This window comes from Homarus americanus, unplaced genomic scaffold (assembly GCF_018991925.1).
Source record: "Homarus americanus isolate GMGI-L3 unplaced genomic scaffold, GMGI_Hamer_2.0 scaffold46153, whole genome shotgun sequence".
Taxonomy (NCBI): domain Eukaryota; kingdom Metazoa; phylum Arthropoda; class Malacostraca; order Decapoda; family Nephropidae; genus Homarus; species Homarus americanus.
Genome location: NW_024729053.1, coordinates 1 through 12,786, shown reverse-complemented (window position 1 = coordinate 12,786; position 12,786 = coordinate 1). Strand labels below are relative to the sequence as shown.

At 39.3% G+C, this 12,786-nt stretch overlaps 1 protein-coding gene across 1 annotated transcript; it reads left to right on the top strand.

Annotated features, from left to right (window-relative positions):
* Positions 1 to 7,597: 7,597 nt before the first annotated feature.
* Positions 7,598 to 11,906, top strand: LOC121866293 (the record flags this gene model as incomplete). Its single annotated transcript, XM_042365905.1, has 5 exons — positions 7,598 to 7,765; positions 8,258 to 8,373; positions 9,616 to 9,734; positions 9,922 to 10,040; positions 11,407 to 11,906. Coding segments are annotated over exons 1-5 (942 nt in total), but the record flags the coding sequence as incomplete, so codon positions are not given.
* Between the last annotated feature and the right edge of the window lie 880 nt (positions 11,907 to 12,786).

The window sequence follows — 12,786 nt, the reverse complement described above, 5'->3', positions numbered from 1 at the left end:
TACAAGACCTTCACGAACTATATACAGTAATATCGAACCACTATACACACGTACACACAGCCAAACTCAGAGAGTTTGGAGCAAACTCAATCTTCTACCAGTTAAAAGAAGAAACCACAAGAACGCACAGCTGGTGGCCCAAGAGCCTCCATGCTAATATAGAAGAAGAAGACCCACTTTATACATATATGTGAACAAATAACACCACTATTTAACAGACATAAATGAACACATATTACAATAATGAATGTCTAGATAGCTTAGCCCCCCCCCCCCTCGGCCTCCCTTGAGCAGGCGGGTGTCTGCTGTGTATGGTCACCACCCCAAAAATCACCTCGAGTCAGCTAGGTGGACAGCCCACCTGCTATCATTCCCTACTACTTTACTTCCCGTTTTTATTCTTTCCTTCTCTCTCTTCTCTCCTCTTCCATGGCAAAGTCATTTGCCATTTTACTTCATTATCATCATCATCATACTCTTTAGTCTGAAGATGTGAATTACACGAAAGCGCTTGGGAATTTCGTGTTTTCTTTTTTCCTATGTGGTTTTTAGCATAAACATGGATTACGCGCACCTACAGTGATTTCTTTGCATATATATATATATATATATATATATATATATATATATATATATATATATATATATATATATATATATATATATATATATATATATATATATACACACACACGAGGTCTGTCCAAAGAGAAACAGAACTTTTCAAATAGCGCGCCAACGAGCCGGCGCAGTGTGCTCACGATGGGAGTAATGTGTAGCAGTGACCTTGACCTATAGTCTAACACTAGCCGCATCACGCCAAGTCAATTAGTCATCGAGCTACACGTGCTAGAGTGAACGTGTGTTTAGTGCACTTGGCGATTTGTTGCAAGTTGAACAATAAAGGATCTTGAAGAGCAACGTGTTTGCGAGAAATTCTGTTTCAAATTGGGAAAAACTTTTGAGGAGACTTTTCAAATGTTGCAATAGGCTTATGGGGAGGATTGGTTGAGCCGTACGCAATGTCATGTGTGGTACCAGCATTTCAAAAGGGGAAGAACATCCACCGATGACGATCCCAAATCTGGACGTCAGAGTCACTCAAATGTGGAGATGATGTTGATAGTCTTTTTTGATTGGAAGGGCGTCGTTCATCATGAGTTTGTTCTACGTGGTCAGACAGTCAATAAATAGTTTTACTTGGAGGTCCTGAAGCGTTTGAGGGAGGCAGTGCGAAGGAAGAGGCCTGAGGCGTGGACAAACAAGACCTGGATGCTGCCCCATGAAAATGCACCTGCTCACGCGTCGCTCCTTATCCATGACTTTTTGGCGAAGCACGAGACGACTATCGTTCCCCAGCCACCCTACTCTCCGGATTTGTCCCCTGCGGACTTTTTTTTCCAAAAGTTGAAATCCACCCTGAACGGTCGCCGATTTCAAACTATAGAAGGGACAGAAGAAAATTCGCTACGAGACCTGCACACCATCCCTCAAAACGCGTTCTAGGACACGTTCCAGAACTGGAAAAAAACGTTGGGAGCGGTGTATCAACAGTGGAGGGGAGTACTTTGAAGGAGACAAGTCTGATTAAGTTGTAAGTAAAGCAATAAATTTGTTTTTTAAAAAGTTCGGTTTCTTTTTGGACACAGACCTCGTATTTATCCACGTCTCCATTGTGGACTTCTACATAATCAACACCTCACCCCTCCAGGATTCGAACCCACGGCCCACGAGCCCATGATTGTGACTGGGGAACGCTTACCTCTGGGCCACCAGGATACTAAAAGCAGTCCTAGACTCTGCTATATTTCACACAAAGCCTGTTCAACGAGCTTATGGCGCCGTGAACCTCTAATGGGGACCACCCGTGCCGCTTAGGTGTCAGAGTAACGTTTTACCAAATCCAGCTTCGAAACACGAGGATCCATAATGAGGTACCAGAACATCTTCAGTTAGAATTAATTGAGCTCCAGTGTGATTCTGTGTTGAGGAACAAGTTTTTGAGTGTTGATGTTGGCACATTTTATCAATATTTTGGACCAAATTATCCCAGGATTAAATGTTTTGCCTCAAAGATTATGTCAATGTTCGGAAGTACATATGTCTGTGAACAACTCTTTTCTGTGATGAACTTGAACAAGTCTCGGCTTCGGTCTCAACTTACTGATGCACCTTAATTCAATACTGAAGGTTGCTACAGCTCAGTCGTTAGTGCCAAACTTTGATGCACTGGTCCATACCAAGAGGTGCCAATTATCAGGAAGCAGCAGTAGCAAACAATAAGATTGATCAAGGTAAGTAAACACTTGATTTGTTTGTTTTTAAGGGTTTCGCACGAGCCAGACTAAATCCACCTTTCTTATTTTGTCGTACTACTCACCTAAGAGGTGATTGCGAAGTGCTCATAATTATGTTACTTGTCCCGCATACTGTGTACTCATATTAAATCTGGCCTGCTTTGGCAAATGAGTTTGACACCCCTGCACTACAGTATGTCAACAACCTTGAAGAAGAACCCCTACGTCCCGCTTGTGCAACCAACCATGAGGAGCGTTGATTACACACCTGGACTTGGTTAAATTTATCACATACACCAACAGTGGGGAGATAAATGTCTCTCTGTACCCACTAGACTCCTGGTCTCAGTGTGTGATCGTTCCTTCACTCAGACTGCCTCAGCTTTACTCTCAGTACATCCATGGACCGAAAGAGAGTGACCGTCAGCAGGTGAACGCTTTGTCCAGCTGAGGGAGGGGTTCTATTTTCCTGTGAGATGGAGATGGCACTAACTGACCAAAGATATGTGGTGTTGTGAACCAAGGTGAGTAGATTTGATGACCCAGAACGATCATCAACCAAGGGCGGATGCTAGTCCCACGTAGTTAGTTGTCAGGGGCATGCGTTCACTTCGGGCGTCCTAGCTAGAACCCCGCTAACCAGTGACAATCTGCTCAAACCGCGTGGACCCTCAAAACCGCTGAAACAGCTTCGATCGCTTCCATCACGTGGGTTCTCAGAGTCCCTGCAACACTGTTGGGCGTGCACGCAAAGAGACCAGGCCACGTGATCGTTTTCCTGGCCGGACGCGCAGACTCCGTCCGTCTGGGACGACTGCTTGCACGTGACTGACTCTCAACCCAGTCTCTCAATATTTTAAATTCCTCAGTTGAGCTTCAAAAATTCCTGAGATTCCATGAAATTCCTTAGATTTTTATTGTACAGTATATATAAAATATATATATTTACATATCTTGTAATACCAGGCAAATATATGAATAAGATAGGTGCCCATTCATCACTCACTCCGCAGTTCTCATAAAGTACACTTGGTAAAAGGTGCAATGAAAAGAAGAATAGGCATAAAGAGTTTCAATTAATTTGTATTCTCAATGGCAGTAATTATCTCACACTTTGACCTCTCTACTTATTTTCTCAAGAAATTTCTTATGCAAATTAGCAGCTTCTTTATCATCTACAGTTGCTACCATTCTCGAATGAAGCTTAACCATCTCTTTGGAAGGATCTAAGGTTGCAGCCACACGGCTCCCCCTTTGCTGCAACAACAGTTTTGATGTCATAAGATATAGAAGACTGTCATGCTTCAAAGCTGCTCTGTGATCTCTCTTGATAAGCTTAGCTGACTAAAAATTCTTTCTACGGAAGCATTAGAGAATGGGAAGGAAAAAAGCACAGATAATACTTTTGACAAGTTAGGATACATCTGGTTTCTACAGCATTTTTTTGCCTGAAGATGAGGAGCCAATAATCTTGACTGCTCATATCACTAGCAACATTAGGGTACATACAGCATGCTGCCTCCATTCATTGTCCAAAGTTTGCATAACAACAATGATTATAAGATATGGCATTTGTTTTAATATATGCAGCAAAGATGGCACTTTCATGTTGCATGCAGTGGAAGGAGACAGACATTCAAGAAAGTCAAACTTTTCAAGATCATGAACCTCAAATGAATCTGCTGCACACATTCAATTAGGACTTCCCTGCAATGAGTGAGAAACATTTGTTTGGTTATACTGTTCAAAGTATCTGTTGCTGCAATGCCAATGTAAACTTTGCTCAGAGGAACATAGTGCTGCTCTTGCTTAGGAACAATTTTATCAATATCAGTGTCTCTAAGATATGAGTACTGCATGAAATCTGTGCTCAATGCTGATATCAGACCTGAAGGTTCCAAGTGTTCCCTGAAGAAGGGAGTGATGGGTAGGGAAACACCGGGTAACACTGAAGTCCATTTATTAACGGATAGGAGAAATACAAGTGGTGACTAGCGTGTGACTTGCACGACCCACAGAGTCAGACTGAGACTGCCTTGCCATATGGCAGCCTCGGGGCAATGTTGCCACATAACACGTGCAGTGATGCCACGTAATTACATATATAAATGCTACTCGGCACAGTAGCCTATTTACAAGGTTGCTACTCGGCACAGTAGCATAGATACATAACCTACAAGACCAGACACTTCTTTTTTAAGTAAGTGCAACAATAGAATGTCACTTTGAAAGAATAAGTTGAATGAAACCAGTCTACCAAGGTTAAAGGACATGAATTCAAGGTAAGTTCTGGTAAATTTGTTACTGAGCTTTCTCAAAATGCTGTCATTTGTGTGTGTGGGATCCTCAAATGCAGCATTCTGAAAATAAAGCTGTAATGGATCATATTGCTCTAATATCCTGTCAACACAAGCCTTCATTGACAGCCAGCGAGTGAGTCCAGCTCTCAAGATTTGATGCCCATCAATATTTAGAAAGTCCTGGAATTCTTTCAGTTATAACAAGCATTGCATTGACCTGGATAATACCTCCTCAATATTACCATGTAATTCAATTGATAGTAGGAACATCATAGAATCTACTGTAGTCTTATTAAACATACCGAAGAATTCAACATGATTTTGAGTAACGGCATGTACAAGCTGGACAATTTTGTAATCAAGAAGATTTGTGACCAGGTGAGAAGGCCGGGTCACCTGACCATCTGACCTGACCACCAACCGTTGTGTGCTATTTAAAGATTAATAGGGTCATTACCTATTACCTGACCATTGTGGACCTGGTCTCACCCTCCTCTGTATATATTCACCTTGATTTGTATTTCTCTCTCTAGTCTGTACTCACCCCTGAAGATGTGAATTACACGAAAGCGCTTGGGAACTTCGTGTTTTCTTCTTTCCTTGTGGTTATCAGCATATATATATATATATATATATATATATATATATATATATATATATATATATATATATATATATATATATATATATATATATATATATATATATATATATATATATATATATATATATCACAATAAGATAACTGAAAATTTTAGAATATTATTAGCAATGATCTAAGATATGGAAATTAATGAAAGGGAGACTAAGAATACCTCTAGTTCTGGAAACACTTTCGTACCCCAGTATAGTGAAATATACTCCACAATGCAATCTGTGTTTATCACACTACATATCTTTTATGTGAGCATCATTGTCATTTTGTCCAAAATAAGTAATCCCGTTAACATAAGAACATAAGAAAATAAGGAGTCTGCAATAGGCCGGTTGGCCTGTGCATGGCAGCTCCTGTCGAGAGTTACTACCACTCTCTATCATCCATGAATCTATCTAGCCTCCTTTTGAAACTTTCCAGAGTTCCCGCACTTACTACAAAGTTGCTAAGCTTGTTCCACTCGTCCACCACCCTATTTGTGAACCAGTTTCTTCCTATCTCCCTCCTAAACCTAAACTTATCCAACTTGAATCCGTTGCTCCGAGTCCTATCCTGCTCGGATATTATAAGAACTTTATCTATATCCCCTTTAATGATTCCTTTCACCCACTTAAACACTTCTATCATATCTCCCCGCACTCTTCGTCTTTCTAGGGAATGCAAGTTAAGTTTCTTTAACCTATCCTGATATGGAAGGTTTCTAAGTCCCTGAATCATTTTTGTCATTCTTCGCTGCACCAACTCTAGTGAATTTATATCCATTCTATAATAGGGGCACCAGAACTGAACCGCATAATCGAGGTGCAGCCTAACTAGCGCAAGATATAGTTGCAATAAGACCTCTGCACTCTTGTTACTTACACTTCTAGATATAAAACCCAAAACTCTGTTTGCCATATTTCGAACATTAACGCACTGTTTTCTAGGCCGTAGGTCCGGGCTTACAAGTACCCCTAGGTCTCTTTCACAAGTCGACTTCTCTAGGTTGATGTTGTTCAGGCTGTATACATTATAAGTATATGTTCTTCCAATATTAAGTACGCTGCACTTGCTGGTGTTGAATTTCATTTGCCATTTTTCAGACCACCCCTGCAGTTTATTTAGATCCTCCTGTAATGCATTTGCATCCTGCCCTGAATTAATTTGCCGCCCTATTTTGGTGTCATCCGCAAACTTGCTTATGTCACTGCTGATCCCAGTATCTAAATCGTTTATGTAGATTATGAACAAGAGTGGGCCTAGTACTGACCCCTGGGGAACCCCACTGGTTACACGGCCCCACTCAGATTTAACACCATCTACGCTGACCCTCTGCGTTCTATCGGTGAGCCATGATTTTATCCAATTTAAAACTTTCCCCTCGATAATATGAGCCTTAATTTTTCTCAGAAGCCTCTGATGCGGTACTCTGTCAAATACTTTGCTAAAGTCTAAGTAAAAAACATCGTAATTTTCGTCATTATCTACTACCTCGAAGACTTTCCTAAAAAACGTTAGCAGATTTGTTAGACAAGATTTTCCCTTTGTAAACCCATGTTGAGAGTCGTAGATTAATTTGCTTTTCTCTAGATGCGATCGGATGCTATCTGCTATAATTGATTCAAGAAATTTCCCCACTACTGACGTCAAACTGATCGGTCGGTAATTTGACGCTGATGCTCTGTCTCCCTTTTTAAATATGGGTACTACATTCGCCTGTTTCCACAACTCTGGCACAACTCCAATGTCTAATGATTTTGTAAATAAATTTACGAGGGGTCCGCTAATCTGTTTCCTACACTCTTTTAAGACTCGAGGAAAAATTTCATCCGGCCCTGGGGATTTTGTGTTCTTTAGTTTATTTATCTTCTTAAGAACATCCTCTTTTCTGATTGTGATATTCTTTAATTTCTCTTCTTCCTTTCCCTTAAATATCAGTTCCACCTCCGGAATTTCATCGCAAATTTCTTCTGTGAAAACTGATAAGAAGTAGCTGTTCAATGCTTTGGTCATGTCTTCACTGCCATTTATCAATTCTCCCCTCCCTGACTTTAAAGGCCCAACTTTGTCCTTGACCTTTGTCCTATATACCTGGAAAAATCCCTTGGGATTCGCCTTGGATTCTCTTGCTATTTTGATTTCATAGTCTCTCTTTGCTTTCCTTACATTTTTCTTAACATTCCTAGATAGTTCATTATACCTGTTTCTGAGCTGCTCCTCCCCTCCCTTTAATTTCTTATATATTCCTTTCTTTATTCCTATGTCATGTTTAAGTTTTCTGGTCATCCACCTTGGCTCATTCTTCCACCTTGGCTCATTCTAAGGTTCAAAAGTAATGTTCCCAAATGATGATGTAAAATACTAATATTAATATTAAATATTTTTCAGATTACGACAAAGCCTTACTCCAGGAGGTATACCCATCCCACTACCCAATGTGTATGACATGACGGGGCTGCAGCCAGACGGCAACAACACTTCTGGGGGTGGAATTGAGCCTTACTACTCCATACATTCTCGTCGTAGCACTCGCAGTAAATATGCTTAAGAAAAAACGATAATGCACATGAACATACAAAGGGATTATATAAAAGTTTCATAAATCTAAGAGTGTAATCATGACACATAAATAAGGGTGAAATACTGTATAAGACTCCATGAACATAGTTTCAGAGTTATAGCACAATAGATAAGGGGATAAAGCAGCTTGATGTGGGGAGCGATACTCGAGGCGCACTCAGCGAGACACCACTAAGTATAGGAAGACTTGCAAGTGAAATGAGCCAGTACCAACCACCCCATTAAAACGTGCTTGATTTTTAAATAAAATGCACCAACAACATTGGATATTTCATTTTCCCTCCGTAAATTTCCTCACTTTTCAACCTTGTCATTCACGTTGTAACTCTGAAATTATATTATAATTAAAACCTTTGTATATGTATGTATTATACCCATTACTTGTCCAGACAATAAAAGAAAACATTTGTGGTGATAAATTGGCAACTTTCCCTTAATCATTACAGAAATTGTTCCTTGTGGCAGTGACAACACTCTCGTCTCTGGTGAAGAGCTCATCTTCCAGTCTGAGAACTACCCAGATAATTATCCCAATAGCCATACGTGTAGCTGGAGTTTTACGGTGTGTCTTATATTTTTTCTAATGTTGCGCTCTAAATGATATGAGTGAGACTAAACTCACTTGAAGGTTACAGTCCTATATTTATTCTGGGTAATTGTTGGGATTTACCATAAAATGCCTTAAGATTGATCAAGAAAAATATCGTGACCTTGTTTTGCCATAAAGCTTACTGTATTTGCTCAAGTCATCTACTGTATTTGCTCAATTCATCTACTGTATTTGCTCAATTCATCTACCTCGCTTCTCAGGCTTGACATCATCATAGGGCCCTAAACCCCATTCTCAACTGATATCCATATTAATTAAATTAACTTATAAAGTTGCCTTAGTTCAGTTACAGGACAAATGTTTGTTTAAACAACTTTACATGACGTAAATTTACAGGTGTATTACAAATTGAAGGTAATAACTCCGTGACGACTGACCTCGATGTTCGTCATCTTCATCTTCGTCGTCAAACCTTTACTGCCATTTCGCGAGCTTTCGTGGGTTAGCCGTACGGTTACCTGATGGCTGCTCTCTATGTACCACGGCACCTTGCAGTTTCTCTTTTCAGGTTTTAATCCCAAATGTAATTTCTTGCAATTCTCACTATGGCTCGCCCCTGGCTATCCCCCACCCCCCTTCCACATTTGGACTCATGCGTCTCATGACCCATTCGGTCTTATCTATTCTGTCCACATGCCCAAACTATCTCAGCCTGCCTTCTATGCAAAACTTTGCCAGTACGCCCAATACCCAGCCACCCTCTTGGTCCTGAACAGAACCTCCAGTCCTTCAGTGTCACATAATACATCCACTCATATCAGTTTGATCAAGCCTGCTGATGTCATGTACTTTAACTGCCCATATTTCACTGCTATACAACATCCCATTTTCACATCCTGCTTTTCATGCTGTAAGTGGGTCTTCGGAGATGTTTACATTCCTTTACATATGTATGAGTATGTCAGCATACATGTATACATTGCTCTCCATATACGTATATGTACGTCGATCAAAAAATTATGTGTACCTAGGAGTCGATGAATATCAGAATGAGCACTGCGATTCCTGTTGTCTAACACAATTTTGTGAGGATAGGTGTACGTACAGTACAATACATGTATCAGCATACATTAGATTCTGCGCTGTGACATCTTTGACTTGGTAAATATCCAAGAGGTGAGATTTACCTTGAACTTTAATCTTTATGTCATACTTTATTGAATCCTTTACAAGTACTGTATGATTGTCCAACAGAATGCCGATCAAAATGCAAAGCTTATTGTGGTTTGCGATCCGTTCTCTACCCAAAAGAACAAGGATAACTTGATGTTCGAAGAATCTGGCGGACCAAGTAATGTGGCAGAGCTCCCAAAGTAAGTATCGCAAAATTTCTAGATGATGAAATTTAAAAGATTAAATTATAGCTGTTTCTAAAAATAAAAACAATAAAATATTTGCCCACACAAAAAAATAAAAATAAATAAATAAATAGATAAATAAATAAATAAGTAAATAAAATAAATTACATTTTAACATAACAGTTAATAATTTTCCTGACAGAGTAAGTGGAGGGTACGACAGTTTTACGGTCAAGACTACCACGAACAGCTTGACTGTCACTTTTACGACAAGTAGGAAAGATGCCTTTACGGGCTTCAGCTGCACCGTTGCGAGTACAGGTGAGTGTATATTGTCTTCAGTGTGACTATTACCATGGGTGTATATCGTCTCCAGTGTGACTATTACCATGGGTGTATATCGTCTCCAGTGTTGACTACTACCATGGGTGTATATCGTCTCCAGTGTCGACTACCACCATGGGTGTATATCGTCTCCAGTGTTGACTACCACCATGGGTGTATATCGTCTCCAGTGTGACTACTACCATGGGTGTACTGTATATCGTCTCCAGTGTTGACTACTAGCATGGGTGTATATCGTTTCCAGTGTTGACTACTACCATGGGTGTATATCGTCTCCAGTGTCGACTACCACCATGGGTGTATATCGTCTCCAGTGTTGACTACCACCATGGGTGTATATCGTCTCCAGTGTGACTACTACCATGGGTGTACTGTATATCGTCTCCAGTGTTGACTACTAGCATGGGTGTATATCGTTTCCAGTGTTGACTAATACCATGGGTGTATGTCGTCTCCAGTATTGACTACTATCATGGGTGTATATCGTCTCCAGTGTTGACTACAGTAATACCATGGGTGTATATCGTCTCCAGTGTTTACTACTACCATAATTATTAATATTCTAGGATCTTATAAAACTGAATAATGGATATACTCATTGTTGTGGATCTATCTCGTAAAATCAGCATTAGAGGATACAGATTCCCCAAGAGCTATTGTGATTGACAAGAGAATGGTTGGAGCTATGGGTGAGTGGTAGTGAATTTGTTCTTTAACCTCAGGACATCTGTACTAACGGCAACTATAGTTTTCTTTTCGCTACTTCATATCCAATATGAAAGCTGAAATTTCTCCACAATTTCAATGGTCGAGTGAATTGAAATAAGAATATGCAAACTATTTCCAGTGATAAACACTTTAATGTAAATAATTTATAACTTAATTGGAAAATTTATTTATTAGCGATTATAAAAATGTAAACAGTTTAATCTTCAATATTTTGTAAGATTTTACTTCATTTACTCATATTATGAGAGCACCTTTTAATTCTCTGGTGATTATTTAGCATTACTGCCACCCTCATCAGCTAGTCAATCTATGACACAGTTAATCCAAAATTATCATATACTGTAGTGTCCAGCTACACTATTGTATGAAGTTCTGTATTTTCCTGGTCATTTTGATTTTTTAGTTTTGGGTAAGATAGTCTCCCCACAGGCGGAACAGGGGCAATTTCCTTCACTTCCATTTGTTCGAGTTTCGTCCGTGTAAACATCCAAAGATACACTTATAAGCACTGTTTCTGAATCACATCTGAGTTTTTCAGAATTTCATTGTTAGCAGAAGTATACACCTGTAAACAAATTATTACTTTGAAAATAAATTCACGCTTTTGTTGTAGAGAACCAAGATTCCACCTCCAGCCAGCCCAGCTCAACCACGATGCCCAGCTCGACCACGAAACCCAGCTGTGGTAAGTTCCTTAAAACACTAACCTTAGATCTGTCAGACCCGATGCTTCTCGACGTTCATTTGTTCTATGGGGTTTCCATATGGGATAATGGGTTCCTCTATCAGTTCCTGTTTAGGCATCACCGAGGGCAGGTACGTCACTCTGTGCTCCTATTTTTGTGTAAGTTTTTATGGAGTTTATGTTCGATAGACCCAAGTAGAGTCATAGTGTGGGGGCGGGGGATAAATAACCTTCATGTGCTACGACTGAATGGTAGCTCTCTCTGCTTGTTAACAGGAAGCCAATGGTCTGGAGATAATCTAATATTAAGTCTTCTTAGTGAATATATTTGTGTTATGTTGATCAGAGTAATAACTCATTCATATTTTTTCTGCTCTTGTACAGTAACTACTTCCATTTATATTTCCCTTATTTTTTTTCTTAATAGGGTAAAGTAAAGCTTAAAGTATTGACTTTCTTTTTTATAAATTAATTGCATTTTGAATTATTATTTTTTAAAAGTTTCCCTCCCGGGTCAGTTGAACCAGAGGATAGTGAAATCGTTCTGAAAACATGCAGATAGTGTTCTAGAGTTAAAAAACATGAAGGCATACCGATTGGCATATACATAGAGAAGTGGAGGAGTGGTGGAATGTCTAGTACAAACAAAGGATTTCCAAGGATTCTACTTCTTTGACGATATTATCCAAGTACGAAGTGCTGCTAAACACTTTGGCAATAAATATGACAGGGACAGAGTATGAAGCAGCAAGAAGTGAAAACACGGATACAATGGAGGAGATTGTAGAGGTCACCTGTATTATGTCACCAAACAGAAACAATAATGATGCAGACAAGAAAGTTCAGAACAAATCAGGGAAACATTAATGAGAAATAAACGACTGTTATGATTTAAAATCAGGTAAAAGTGCAAAAAGATGGAGCAACTGATGGCAACATTTCAAAAAAATTGGAAAAAAAGGATCGTACATAGCAAAATAAAAAACAATGAAAACCAAAGTTCTATAAGTGGTCAAGTGAATACTCAGATAGATAATGAATTAGAAATTGGGAAAGGAAAAAAAGAAGATGGGAAGAAATGAAACGGTTGAACATATACAGAGCTGCAGCATACGAGCAATTAGCTGTAGTAAGGTGATGTTGAGTAAGAGGGATGGAAAAGAACAAGCCAAAAAAGAGGTGAATAAAGGAAATAATAGAACAGTTGGAGAGAAAAGAGAAGTCATGAAGATAAAATAAAGAAACGATTTTTTTAGTCTTTATTATGACAATAATTAACATGATTATTATGAGTGCTACACTAAATGT